Source organism: Salvelinus fontinalis, chromosome 32 (assembly GCF_029448725.1).
Source record: "Salvelinus fontinalis isolate EN_2023a chromosome 32, ASM2944872v1, whole genome shotgun sequence".
NCBI lineage: Eukaryota > Metazoa > Chordata > Actinopteri > Salmoniformes > Salmonidae > Salvelinus > Salvelinus fontinalis.
The window spans coordinates 36,845,725-36,859,101 of NC_074696.1; the positions used below are offsets into that span (position 1 = coordinate 36,845,725).

General features: G+C 40.5%; 1 protein-coding gene across 1 annotated transcript; it reads left to right on the forward strand.

The window, feature by feature from the left end:
- Positions 1-227: 227 nt before the first annotated feature.
- LOC129831221 (uncharacterized) lies at positions 228-4,438 on the forward strand. Its single transcript, XM_055894389.1, has 8 exons — positions 228-483; positions 1,734-2,012; positions 2,264-2,305; positions 2,416-2,457; positions 3,523-3,630; positions 3,726-3,782; positions 3,914-3,945; positions 4,028-4,438. The coding sequence occupies exons 1-8, from the start codon at positions 360-362 to the stop codon at positions 4,190-4,192; spliced, it is 849 nt and encodes a 282-aa protein (XP_055750364.1). The 5' UTR covers positions 228-359; the 3' UTR covers positions 4,193-4,438.
- The last annotated feature ends 8,939 nt before the right edge of the window (positions 4,439-13,377 follow it).

A 13,377-nucleotide genomic window follows, 5' to 3' on the forward strand; every position in this document is an offset into this window, starting at 1 on the left:
AGCCACTGTAGAAGTAGACTGCACTCAGATGATTCCATAGGCTTGGGACAAGTCAGGCTCTCAGAAAACACCCCTGATCCAACACACTATCCCACATTTTTTCTTGGATTAAATTAGCTCTGACACAAAGCAGACATGCTCAGAAGTCTATGTCTATATTTCCCACAATATCAGTTCGTCCAGTTTATTCTAGATAGTCTAAACCTACTTCACACTTGTTATTTCTTCACTCAGTGAGAAGAGTCTCAGTGCCTGAGGAGCATCGCCTGTACCTGGCCTGCAGTGGCACTGTTGACTTACAGTGGCGACACCAGGTCAACAGGATCATAGTCACCAAACAAGGCCAGTCGGTTACTTACATGAACCAACAGAAATATGACCTCCAGCCTGATGGATCTCTGGTTATTAAAGAGCTGGAGCCATCCGACTCTGGGGACTACCACTGCAACGACCAGCTAGTGGCAGACGTGGAGGTACTGAAAGGTATGAGTGACAGGTACCGTGTGAAATGTAACACTTGTCTGACCACCACTCTAGAATAACAAAACAAAAAAATCTATATATTGGTTGCTGTCCTTGATGATGTGAGCTGAAAATGTACCACTGACTGGGCGATAAAGAATGGTTGAACCGATGATCAATTTCAAGTGGACAACCACCAGTGAAACTGCTCTGTAAGTATGCTAATAAACGGCTAATCGCTAGCAATCATGCTAAAATTATCATGCATTCCAATACAATATGCTAACGGTAGTGCTAGCGCGAGCCAACAAACAAGCTGAACACATGGTACTTTTACACAAAAGAGCACACAACTTAGGCATTTGGCGTGACCTTGACCAATAAAACACTAACAAAATTGGGGGTCCTCTGAATGGGAGTCTAAGCTGCCGACCGGAACTATCCAGAAGGGATGGCTAGAATCAGCTGACTGAAACTGTCCGTTTTAACAGATATTGTTCCAGACTCTTTTTCAATCTGTATTTTGTTTGTAGTCTTTAAGGTCTGTATTCTATACCGTAACTATTCCCATTGGTTTATGGAGAACTTCTAGTAGTTTTTTATATATAGATTGAATACTCGTCTTGTGTTCTGGTTACATACAAACTCAGTGAGTGGATGGAAAGGCTCCATAAGTGCGCATAGTGGTTCTTAACGGCAAAAAAATGTAAAATACAAATAAATGACGAATCAGTTAAATTCTACATATTTTTTAGGTCATGAAAGGATAATAACCCTTCATCATTCATCAAAGCATATAACTAAGTTGGGTAAAGCTAGACCCCCAAAAACTTTGGGTTTCTGGAGTGTATGTATTTTAATTCTGGGCCGTTTCTGTTTCCATATAAAATGTAAGACTGAATTAAGAATCTTACCTCAGTACTAACAAAGTGTGCTAACAATAAATTGAGTCTAGGCAAGACATTCATTTTGACTATCAAAATTCGACCTGATAAAGTTAATGTTAGATTAAACCATCTGTCGAGATCTGCTGTAATTGTATTTGTGACTTTGTAGCTCTTCTAAACATTTTTAACTAAAACATCAATGCACAGGTATTTAAAATGGGTCACAATTGGTATCTTCGATTCTATATCGAGGTTGAACATTGCTTTGTTAAGTGGGAGCAGAAAAAGTCTATTTTGTTCATCTAATGAGCATATTACTATCAGTGTCAAATACATTTCCACATCATGTTACCAATATTTAATACAATAAATATCTGCCCACAGGCAAAAACTTTGCGGTTTCTGCTGGCCGAGCCCTATTGCTTCCCTGTATAGTATCTAGCAAAGCCAAGCGGAGGTGGTTCTTCAGGAAAGATAGTCATGCGAAACAAGAACCCATCTTGACTCTGTTCAAAAATGGGACCATGAAAAAGGAGAGAAAGGACCCCCAGAAAAGGTTTTCCTATGAAGATGGTGCCCTGCAGATCCTCAATCTCCAGCCAGGGGACTCTGGAGAGTACCTGTGTAATGGGGAAAAGGAAGCCAAAGTAACAGTGTTGACAGGTAGAGCTTTCCAAATAGCATTTTTTCTCCTGTTTTTCCCTTATAGCGACACTGTATCTATTTACCTGTCCATGTATTTTCCTTTGAGAGTATCATAAAGCATTTAATAAAAAGATCAGGCTCAAAAATCCTCTTCAACACTTGCTGGGAAAACCAGTAAGAGAAAGCTTTGGGGAAGCTTCAGAGGCCACTACAATGCCATTCCCAGTTAACTTAAAATGTCATGCATAACTTTTTTTTTGCAAACCCAGATCATCTCAACATCCAGAGTACCACTGCTCTTATGCAAACAGGTAACACAAAGCAACACTTTGCAGTTCTTGAAAGTATGAAAATTACACAAATCTAGGGTTTTAACTGTGAGCTGTAAATTCCATGACCAACATTCTTCACCTATTTTCAGATGTTGTTGGGAAAGAGAACAGAGAGACACGCCCTATAAATGGTAGGTTGTCCATGAAAGTTCAGACACAAACCCTGTTTTTGCTCTTTGTGGTGAAACTGAAATGGCAGTGGGTGTTGGTCAATATCGAGGGTCTTGAAATTGAAAGATGGAACGAAGTCACGATACAAAAGCAAGAACATGAGTCCCTTTTTTTTGTAACTTTCTTTTTCTCCCCAATTTCGATCTCTGGAGGCAAAGGTTGAGTCATGCGTCCTCCGAAACATGACCCGTCAAACCGTGCTTCTTTATACCCGCCCGCTTAACCCAGAAGCACCAATGTGTCGGAAGAAACACCGTTCAACTGATGACTGAGGTCAGCCTGCAGGCGCCCACCACAAGGAGTCGCAAGAGCGTGATGAGCCAAGTAAAGCCCCCCAAACCTTCCCCATCGAACCCGGGTCCGTAGTGACGCCTCTAGCACCTCTAGCACGAAGCAGTGCCTTAGACCGCTGCGCCACTCAGAAGACCCCTCTGTGGACAATTCCTTCGGCCTCATGGCTTGGTTTTTGCTCTGACATGCACTGTCAACTGTGGGACCTTATATAGACAGGTGGAGGCCTTTCCAAATCGTGTCCAATCAATTGAATTTACCACAGGTGGACTCCAATCAAGTTGTAGAAACATCTCAAGGATGATCAATGGAAACAGGATGCACCTGCACTCAATTTCAAGTCTCAAAGCAAAGGGTCCGAATGCTTATGTAAATAATGTATTTCTGTTTTGTATTTTTTTTATTATAAATTAGCAAACATTTAGACACCTGTTTTCACTTTGTCATTATGGGATATTGTGTGTAGATTGCTGAGGATTTTTAAAAATGTCATCCATTTTAGAATAAGGCTGTAACGTTAAGAAAATGTGGAAAAAGTCAGGGGATCTGAATACTTTCCGAAGGCACTGAACATTTATGTGTTGTATATGCCACCCACCCAACTTTGTGTTTACTGTTAGCGACCATCCATGCTGTGTGCTCGCTTCAGAGAGCATGAACTGGGTTTTCATCCTGTTATGTTATCAGGTCACATTTTCACATATCAAATTGTGCTTCATGTTTTTGTCTATTAGTTGTGATGATAATAGCTGTCATTAAACTATGCATCGTGGTGCTTCTGGCTGGTCTGCTGTGCAATTTGCTGAAAGGAAGACTGAGAAAAAGAAAGAAATGCAGTACAGGTAAAAAAAATCCTCTAAATTATATTGTTTACAATAAATGAAATTGGCCTATACAGACTTTTACAAATGTGACATAATTACTGTATTCCCTATAGTGACAGGACACAAGCAGGAAGGAACTGAACTCCAGACTAGGTGCTTGTCAAATCTAGGTAAAGAACACTGTCTAATTGTTTGCTGACAGAAAAGTCTATCGAATAGGGTTTGTGTAAAATGTGTGCATTCTCAACAAGTATTGCTATCATTGAAAACAAGTAATTTTTAAAAATATTTTGTGTTATAGGGTCTGATATCACACAAAGTGATGGGGAAAAAGTGAGTACAAATGCATATCACTCATTGAAAAGATTGCTAAAATGTCAATTTAAATATGTGTATGTTTCCGTGTGTGTCTCAGAGTCCTTCTCATGTGGAAGACACTGAGGTTCAGTATGCATCTCTGGGTCGGCAGAACTGGAGGGAAAGATCGAGGGTACAGGGAGCCCAGCATCAGGTCATCTATTCCACTGTGGTCTCTGCTAGACCAGCATCAGGTCATCTATTCCACTGTGGTCTCTGCTAGACCAGCATCAGGTCATCTATTCCACTGTGGTCTCTGCTAGACCAGCATCAGGTCATCTATTCCACAGTGGTCTCTGCTAGACCAGCATCAGGTCATCTATTCCGCTGTGGTCTCTGCTAGACCAGCATTCCAGGGTTTGGAGAGAATAACACATTGATTTGACTAATTGACTCCTTTACAAAACAGTTTGTATTTTACCTCTTTGTATTACAGTACGAGTACATTATACAAAGGTTGCTCTTTAATCCTATAATAAATGTATTTGAGTCTTTCAAGATACGCAAGATACTATTCTTTTATCCAACTAATTCTATATCCTGTTGGCTAAAAACAATTATATTGAGATTCTTTGGATAAAAAAAACAATTATTACATTAGCTTTTTCAACATTTACAGAAACACTCAAACATGCACAAATGAAAAAACAATCTTATTTCCATCAAGAACAGATATTCAAAGAACAATGTCAGCAGATGCACCATACGCCTGAATGAACACATTGGGCCACTGTTGGATAGATAACATCTCTCTGGGCCAATCCTGGCACTCCCTGAGCAATGGGGCGGGCCTTACCAGCGTGCTTCATAATGGCATAGTGCAGACTCACTTCCTTATGAAATATATATATTTCAGTGTCAGTGATTAAATATTGACTTCATGCCATCCAAACCTCTCAGGCATAGATTTACAGTTAGACAAGGTTTAGTCCTAACGATTATGACGAACAGAAGTACTTTAACCTTGAGACTTGAAATCCTGTTCACACAGGAGCTACACAAATATGTTGTTTTACCTGAAAGAGGAAACAATTCATAGAGGCAATCTGCAGTTCAAACAATAACAAATGGGCTATCCCGTCATTGTTTGGGTAAATAGCTGACCAATGGGGCTAAAGAAATAGAACCACTCTCAAATTCATAGGCAGCACTATTGATGCAAGGACTGACCATCTATGAGATCAAAATGATAGCTTTAATCATGTTGTAACGACCCTGGGGTTATAAGCGCGGATATCGACTACAATGTTTTGAGAATATAAAAACAAGATTATAATTGGGGTTATAATTGGGGTTTTGATCGGGTAAGACAGTTCAACTAAGCTCATTAAGTTTTTATAAGTTATATTGTTCAAGAATCAATGGGTATATATAATTACTTAAATTCCAAAACATTTATGTAACAACTGCAGATTTGCAAAAGATCAACTTTTATTTTGTAATGTCCTTTTAATTAAACAATTTACAAGTCACTCCACTCCTACATTCACTCCTGTTTTTGCTGCTACCATTCAACCATAACAATAATGAGGATGATCAAGATTTGTTCACTATATCTACACTGAGTGCACAAAACATTATGAACACCTGCTCTTTCCATGCCATAGACTGACCAGGTGAATCCAGGTGAAATCTATGATCCCTTATTGCAGTCACCTGTTAAATCCACTTCAATCAGTGTAGATGAAGGGGAGGAGACAGGATAAAGAAGGATTTCTAAGCCTTGAGACAATTGAGACATGGATTGGGTATGTGTGCCGTTCAGAATGTGAATGGACAAGACAAAATATTTAACTGCTTTTGAACGGGTTATGGTGGTAATTGCCAGACACACCGGTTTGTGTCAAGAACTGCTACTCCCCTGCGTTTTTCACGCTCAACAGTTTCCCGTGTGTATCAAGAATAGTCCACCACCCAAAGGACATCCAGCCAACTTGACACAACTGTGGGAAGCATTGGAGTCAACATGGGCCAGCATCCCAGTGGAATGCTACCGACACCTTGTAGATTCCCCGTCCAAACGAATTGAGGCTGTTCTGAGGGCAAAAGGGGTGCAAGTCAATATTAGGAAGGTGTTCCTAATGTTTTGTACAGTTATTGTACATTTACCGTACACCAGCTTGTTTTTCCAGTCACTGCAACAGAAAGTGAAAGTAAATATTACATTCCACAGCACAGTCTATGTAAAGGTGAAATTATAAGAGCAGACGCCTTTGTGTCGGATCACACACAGGATTTTTCTGCTCTCTGTGAAGTCTTCTTACCGAAAATGTTTTCGAGATTGCTAACTCTCACCATGCCAAACGTAAATCTCATCTTGGAGGCTCTGTCTGCTGTCTCAGGTTGCAACGTGGAATCAGCCACCGCGGGAACACTTTCACTAACCCCACAGGACTTTGTCAATGTGGTCGCACTAAAGGAGTTCTACGTACAAGAGGGCCTTCTAGAGTTGGAGTACCCAAGTTTGGGGACATTGTCTTTAAAAGGTGCCTTAGCTTTACCAGATGCCCCATCCGCCGCATCCATTCCACAAACCACTGTTTCTGTGAACGTGAATGAGTTCCTTGATTCTCGGTATGACTACGACTTTACAAATATTAAGGATGGTGAAGCAGTGTTTACTCGGGGAAAGGAGCAGTACGTCCGACCCTGTGGCTGGAACCGCATTGCCCTGAAGGTGTTGAACAAATACAGGGATGGAGATGGATGGTTGGGGACCGGAGACGAGGCCTGGCCAGTGTCCTACCATGGACCTGCTATGGAAGGATCCCAGGGCATCATCAGGAATGATGGAGATGGAGATGGTGCTACTGTCGGAAGAGGAGTGTACTCAACACCGGACATTCACGTAGCTGAGAAGTTCTCCAAGAGATTCACGTCCAAAGTAGATAACAAAACCTACAAGGTGGTGCTACAGAATAGGATCAACCCCCAGAAAAGGCAACAGTGTCGAAGAGAGAGTTACTGGCTGGTTTATGTGCCTGAGGGATCATCTCCTGTTCAAGAGAGAGCTATTGTGGAAAACTCCATCCGTCCTTATGGTCTGCTGCTTAAGGAAGTGTTGTAATCCAGGCAGAAAATGTTTGATAGATAAGTAAATAGGTTTGTCTTAATCATACACATTATGATCAGAAAATTAAGAGATGTAACATCAGATCAATACAATTCTAAATCAACTAAGTAACAAGGTTAATTTGTTATTGTCATAGGATTAGGATCAGATTGCTTGAGATGTTTGCAGTGTAAATGTAGACTTCACCTGACAGGCTCCTATTATGGTTGTGTTCTAGTGTAATAAAATGACTTAAAATAAGTGTGCATTGTTTATTTACATTATACTTTATTTCCAGTGACCCCGCCTCATCTAACCACATATTTTCAACCAGTTGTTTTGGGAAAAGAGCGCTTTAAGTACATATAACTCCAAAATGTTAGTTTGGACAACGCTGAAAAAGACTTCCCTATTGAAAAGCTGTAGTCACAGCATCAATACAGCAACAATATACTACACTGCCACCTGGTGGTATTCTTATGGTATTTAATTTCCAATTATTGATTTACAATGTTTGATTTTATTTATTTAATCAATTTTAGAATAAGTCTGTAACCTAACATATTGTGAAAAACGTCAGGGGGTCTGAATACTTTCCCTCGGGCACTGTATATGAACAATTAGCCTGCTAGTTTGTTGGTGTCTTTATCAGTAATCTACATGAAGATATGCTTAGTGATTTGAAAATGCATTAATGAATGGTTAATTCATATTAAACTACTGTTTGTTACTTTTATATATATAATTAAATGTATAAAACAATGCTTTGTTTTGATGCATTGATTAAAAAGAAGTGCAAACTTTCCTCTATAAATGTAGCCTTTGTAAATCTCGGGCAGCAAGCCAAGGATTTGCAGCAAGCTCACCTGACCGGAAACAGAGTCCAAAGACACAGAGGGCGCCAAACAAGGCCGAGACCGGGGACAACACAGGCCAGGAGTGTCCAACGTGACATCACCTCCCTCTCTGCCACTTCTGCGTCTGGAACACAAACCACACCGTCGTTACCACACACTGCTGCTCAGCCCAGAGCTAGGAGAGCTGTGGGAGAAGAGCTGAGCAGAAACAGAAACCTTGAACAGAATTGATGACGAGTAGCCTATGTACCCTGACAGTCAACCACTGGTTATGTAGAAGTGCTTACTCTTTACCTGGCCCCTAATGATAAACAGGAAACAAAACAAACCTAAAAAGCAGACTAAGCTTTGTCTGATATGTAAACCAATATTAGGAGCTGCACCCCAGTTTTAGGAAGTGTATGTTATATTAGTTTGTTTGTCGTTCTGTGCGAGAAAGAAATAGCCTATATTCAAAACAGACTCTGGGACAGTTGTGGGAAGATAGATCCTGAATTCATACAACCAGTAAGCCTATGCTACATCCCCAAAAATATCTAAAGCAATAAGGCTCATGCAACAGATCAGAATGCTTAGCTTAAAATGTTGATAAACTATTATTTCTTCGCACTATAAGCACAGTGTAAGAGCTGTCTCTCTCCTCATCCTCGGACGAGGAGAGGAGAGAAGGATCATCAGACCAAAATGCAGCATTTGGGAAATAAGCCATCTTTTATTTAAACAGACGGCAACACGAAACAAAACACTTTCCAATATACAAAACAAGAAAACGACGTTGACGAAACCTGAACATAAACTTACATAACTAAACGTAAACTCACGGACAGGAAACAGATGACATCAAAATAAACGAACAGCCAAACAGTCCCGTATGGTACATACATTCGACGACACAGGAGACAATCACCCACAAACAAACAGTGAGAACACCCTACCTAAATATGACTCTTAATTAGACGAGAATGCAAAACACCTGCCTCTAATTAAGAGCCATACCAGGCAACCACAACCAACATAGAAACAGATAACATAGACTGCCCACCCAAAACACATGCCCTGACCTAAACACATACAAAAACAACATAAAACAGGTCAGGACCGTTACACACAGCAATGCGGACAAGGCAGTAGGCTACTGTGTGAATGTTCGTTCCATAATGCGATTAGCGGGAAAACACCATTATGCATGCCAGCAAAGCCACAACACAACACTAAACAATACATTAATTGCACTATAACAGTGACAAACCGTTCCCACAAACTGTTAGGGCCTACATAAAACTGTCCAACAGCAGTACCAACACCTTACCACTGCTACACCTGGCTATCAACGGAGCCTTGTCTGGCAGCGAAGCAGTTCATTCAGCCTTTTTAAAAAACATAGCTGATATGGCTTAATTTTTTAAACAAATGTGGTTTCTACTGTCAATTGAGATGTACAATCTATGGCATAAGGGAACGACGAGCGGATAAGAGGCAATCCGTAATTTCGATTAAGACATTATTGAGTGAGCTAGGACGGACGTTGTCAATATAGCTATTTGTTCAGCATTTTTTAAATGTACAATGACATAATTCAGAACATGGGCTGTTCTTACAGAATTCTCCCTGTACACTAAGTCAGAACCATAGGATAAATAGTGGGGTCATATAAGCAGACAATGAAAGCTCTTACAATATTCAATGATTACATTTCTCTAAAGCAGGCTATAGGCTACATGTGCCAAGTCAGAACAGTAGGTGAAATTAAGAGGGGAAAGGGGACCAAATTATTAGCATGAGGCACATGGGCTACTAACAGTTTACTACACAACATACACTTAGTATTACTTTTTTAGCTGTAGTATATATATATTTCCCTGGCATATTACATCATTTACGCAGAGGCATACAAGACATTTTTGGACTCACCTTGTTGTGCTGTGCTTACTTCCTTCCAAACCACTCATTGTTGAATTTGCGATTTACAACTCGTTGTGAAATGTTTATGTCCAATGGCCGATGAGCACCGATACGTTTTATCTATAATTTCTCTTCATTATTTCTCTTCATATGACAAGGATTGAAAAGGATTTGCCAGTAGATTGTCGACTTGATTCACGATAATGACTGCTTAGATTTTGAAAGGATGATGTTGACATGATCAGTCCAATCAAAGGTACTGTACGTATAACATGATTTGACATAATGTTATCTGTGTCCAATGACCTTGAGCCTTCTTAGATAAGCACTTCTAATGTAACTCCATGGCAGCACCCAAAGGGCTAGAATTTTCGAGGTCTCCCCTTAGACTTTGCGGTGACGTAGTGTCCCCATGAGTGACAGAACACTGAGCCAATCAAGGCTTATCACTCCATATTTTCTGCTGGCTTGCCCCACCACAGAAAGCACTGAGCTAGACTGAAACACCTGCATTTTGGAGCTGCCTTACTCAGGAAAACAAAAAATAGACCGTGTTTGTATCCAGCTTCATTAACTCAATGATATACATTTTTTTTGCTAAAAATGTGGGGCACAAAACAGGTGCACCTGCCCTGAATGATGGGTCGCCACTGGGTATATGGTAATTGATTTGTGTAAAATGTGTGCATTCTCCCAACAAGAATTGCTATCATTTTAAAACAATATTTAAAAAAAATATATTATAGGGTCTGATATCACACAAAGTGATGGGGAAGAAGTGAGTACAAATGAATATCACTCAATGAAAACATTGCTAAAATGTCAATTTAAATATTTGTATGTTTCCGTGTGTGTCTCAGAGTCCTTCTCATGTGGAAGACACTGAGGTTCAGTATGCATCTCTGGGTCGGCAGAACTGGAGGGAAAGATCGAGGGTACAGGGAGCCCAGCATCAGGTCATCTATTCCACTGTGGTCTCTGCTAGACCAGCATCAGGTCATCTATTCCACTGTGGTCTCTGCTAGACCAGCATCAGGTCATCTATTCCACAGTGGTCTCTGCTAGACCAGCATCAGGTCATCTATTCCGCTGTGGTCTCTGCTAGACCAGCATTCCAGGGTTTGGAGAAAATAACACATTGATTTGACTAATTGACTCCTTTACAAAACAGTTTGTATTTTACCTCTTTGTATTACAGTACGAGTACATTATACAAAGGTTGCTCTTTAATCCTATAATAAATGTATTTGAGTCTTTCAAGATAAGCAAGATACTATTCTTTTATCCAACTAATTCTATATCCTGTTGGCTTAAAACAATTATATTGAGATTCTTTGGATAAAAAAAAACAATTATTACATTAGCTTTTTCAACATTTACAGAAACACTCAAACATGCACAAATGAAAATACAATCTTATTTCCATCAAGAACAGATATTCAAAGAACAATGTCAGCAGATGCACCATACGCCTGAATGAACACATTGGGCCACTGTTGGATAGATAACATCTCTCTGGGCCAATCCTGGCACTCCCTGAGCAATGGGGCGGGCCTTACCAGCGTGCTTCATACTGGCATAGTGCAGACTCACTTCCTTATGAAATATATATATGTCAGTGTCAGTGATTAAATATTGACTTCATGCCATCCAAACCTCTCAAGCATAGATTTACAGTTAGACAAGGTTTAGTCCTAACGATTATGACGAACAGAAGTACTTTAACCTTGAGACTTGAAATCCTGTTCACACAGGAGCTACACAAATATGTTGTTTTACCTGAAAGAGGAAACAATTCATAGAGGCAATCTGCAGTTCAAACAATAACAAATGGGCTATCCCGTCATTGTTTGGGTAAATAGCTGACCAATGGGGCTGAAGAAATAGAACCACTCTCAAATTCATAGGCAGCACTGTTGATGCAAGGACTGACCATCTATGAGATCAAAATGATAGCTTTAATCATGTTGTAACGACCCTGGGGTTATAAGCGCGGATATCGACTACAATGTTTTGAGAATATAAAAACAAGATTATAATTGGGGTTATAATTGGGGTTTTGATCGGGTAAGACAGTTCAACTAAGCTCATTAAGTTTTTATAAGTTATATTGTTCAAGAATCAATGGGTATATATAATTACTTAAATTCCAAAACATTTATGTAACAACTGCAGATTTGCAAAAGATCAACTTTTATTTTGTAATGTCCTTTTAATTAAACAATTTACAAGTCACTCCACTCCTACATTCACTCCTGTTTTTGCTGCTACCATTCAACCATAACAATAATGGGGATGATCAAGATTTGTTCACTATATCTACACTGAGTGCACAAAACATTAAGAACACCTGCTCTTTCCATGACATAGACAGACCAGGTGAATCCAGGTGAAAGCTATGATCCTTTATTGCAGTCACCTGTTAAATCCACTTCAATCAGTGTAGATGAAGGGGAGGAGACAGGATAAAGAAGGATTTCTAAGCCTTGAGACAATTGAGACATGGATTGGGTATGTGTGCCGTTCAGAATGTGAATGGACAAGACAAAATATTTAACTGCTTTTGAACGGGTTATGGTGGTAATTGCCAGACACACCGGTTTGTGTCAAGAACTGCTACTCCCCTGCGTTTTTCACGCTCAACAGTTTCCCGTGTGTATCAAGAATAGTCCACCACCCAAAGGACATCCAGCCAACTTGACACAACTGTGGGAAGCATTGGAGTCAACATGGGCCAGCATCCCAGTGGAATGCTACCGACACCTTGTAGATTCCACGTCCAAACGAATTGAGGCTGTTCTGAGGGCAAAAGGGGTGCAAGTCAATATTAGGAAGGTGTTCCTAATGTTTTGTACAGTTATTGTACATTTACCGTACACCAGCTTGTTTTTCCAGTCACTGCAACAGAAAGTGAAAGTAAATATTACATTCCACAGCACAGTCTATGTAAAGGTGAAATTATAAGAGCAGACGCCTTCGTGTCGGATCACACACAGGAAGGATTTTTCTTCTCTCTGTGAAATCTTCTTACCGAAAATGTTTTCGAGATTGCTAACTCTCACCATGCCAAATGTAAATCTCATCTTGGAGGCTCTGTCTGCTGTCTCAGGTTGCAACGTGGAATCAGCCACCGCGGGAACACTTTCACTAACCCCACAGGACTTTGTCAATGTGGTCGCACTAAAGGAGTTCTACGTACAAGAGGGCCTTCTAGAGTTGGAGTACCCAAGTTTGGGGACATTGTCTTTAAAAGGTGCCTTAGCTTTACCAGATGCCCCATCCGCCGCATCAATTCCACAAACCACTGTTTCTGTGAACGTGAATGAGTTCCTTGATTCTCGGTATGACTACGACTTTACAAATATTAAGGATGGTGAAGCAGTGTTTACTCGGGGAAAGGAGCAGTACGTCCGACCCTGTGGCTGGAACCGCATTGCCCTGAAGGTGTTGAACAAATACAGGGATGGAGATGGATGGTTGGGGACCGGAGACGAGGCCTGGCCAGTGTCCTACCATGGACCTGCTATGGACGGATCCCAGGGCATCATCAGGAATGATGGAGATGGAGATGGTGCTACTGTCGGAAGAGGAGTGTAC

Coding starts and splice junctions, on each gene's coding strand:
- LOC129831221 (XM_055894389.1), top strand. CDS start 360: ATGAACCAACAGAAATATGACCTCCAGCCTGATGGATCTCTGGTTATT. Junction 2,306..2,415: donor CACTGCTCTTATGCAAACAG/GTAACACAAAGC, acceptor ACCTATTTTCAG/ATGTTGTTGGGAAAGAGAAC. Junction 2,458..3,522: donor AGAGACACGCCCTATAAATG/GTAGGTTGTCCA, acceptor TTTGTCTATTAG/TTGTGATGATAATAGCTGTC.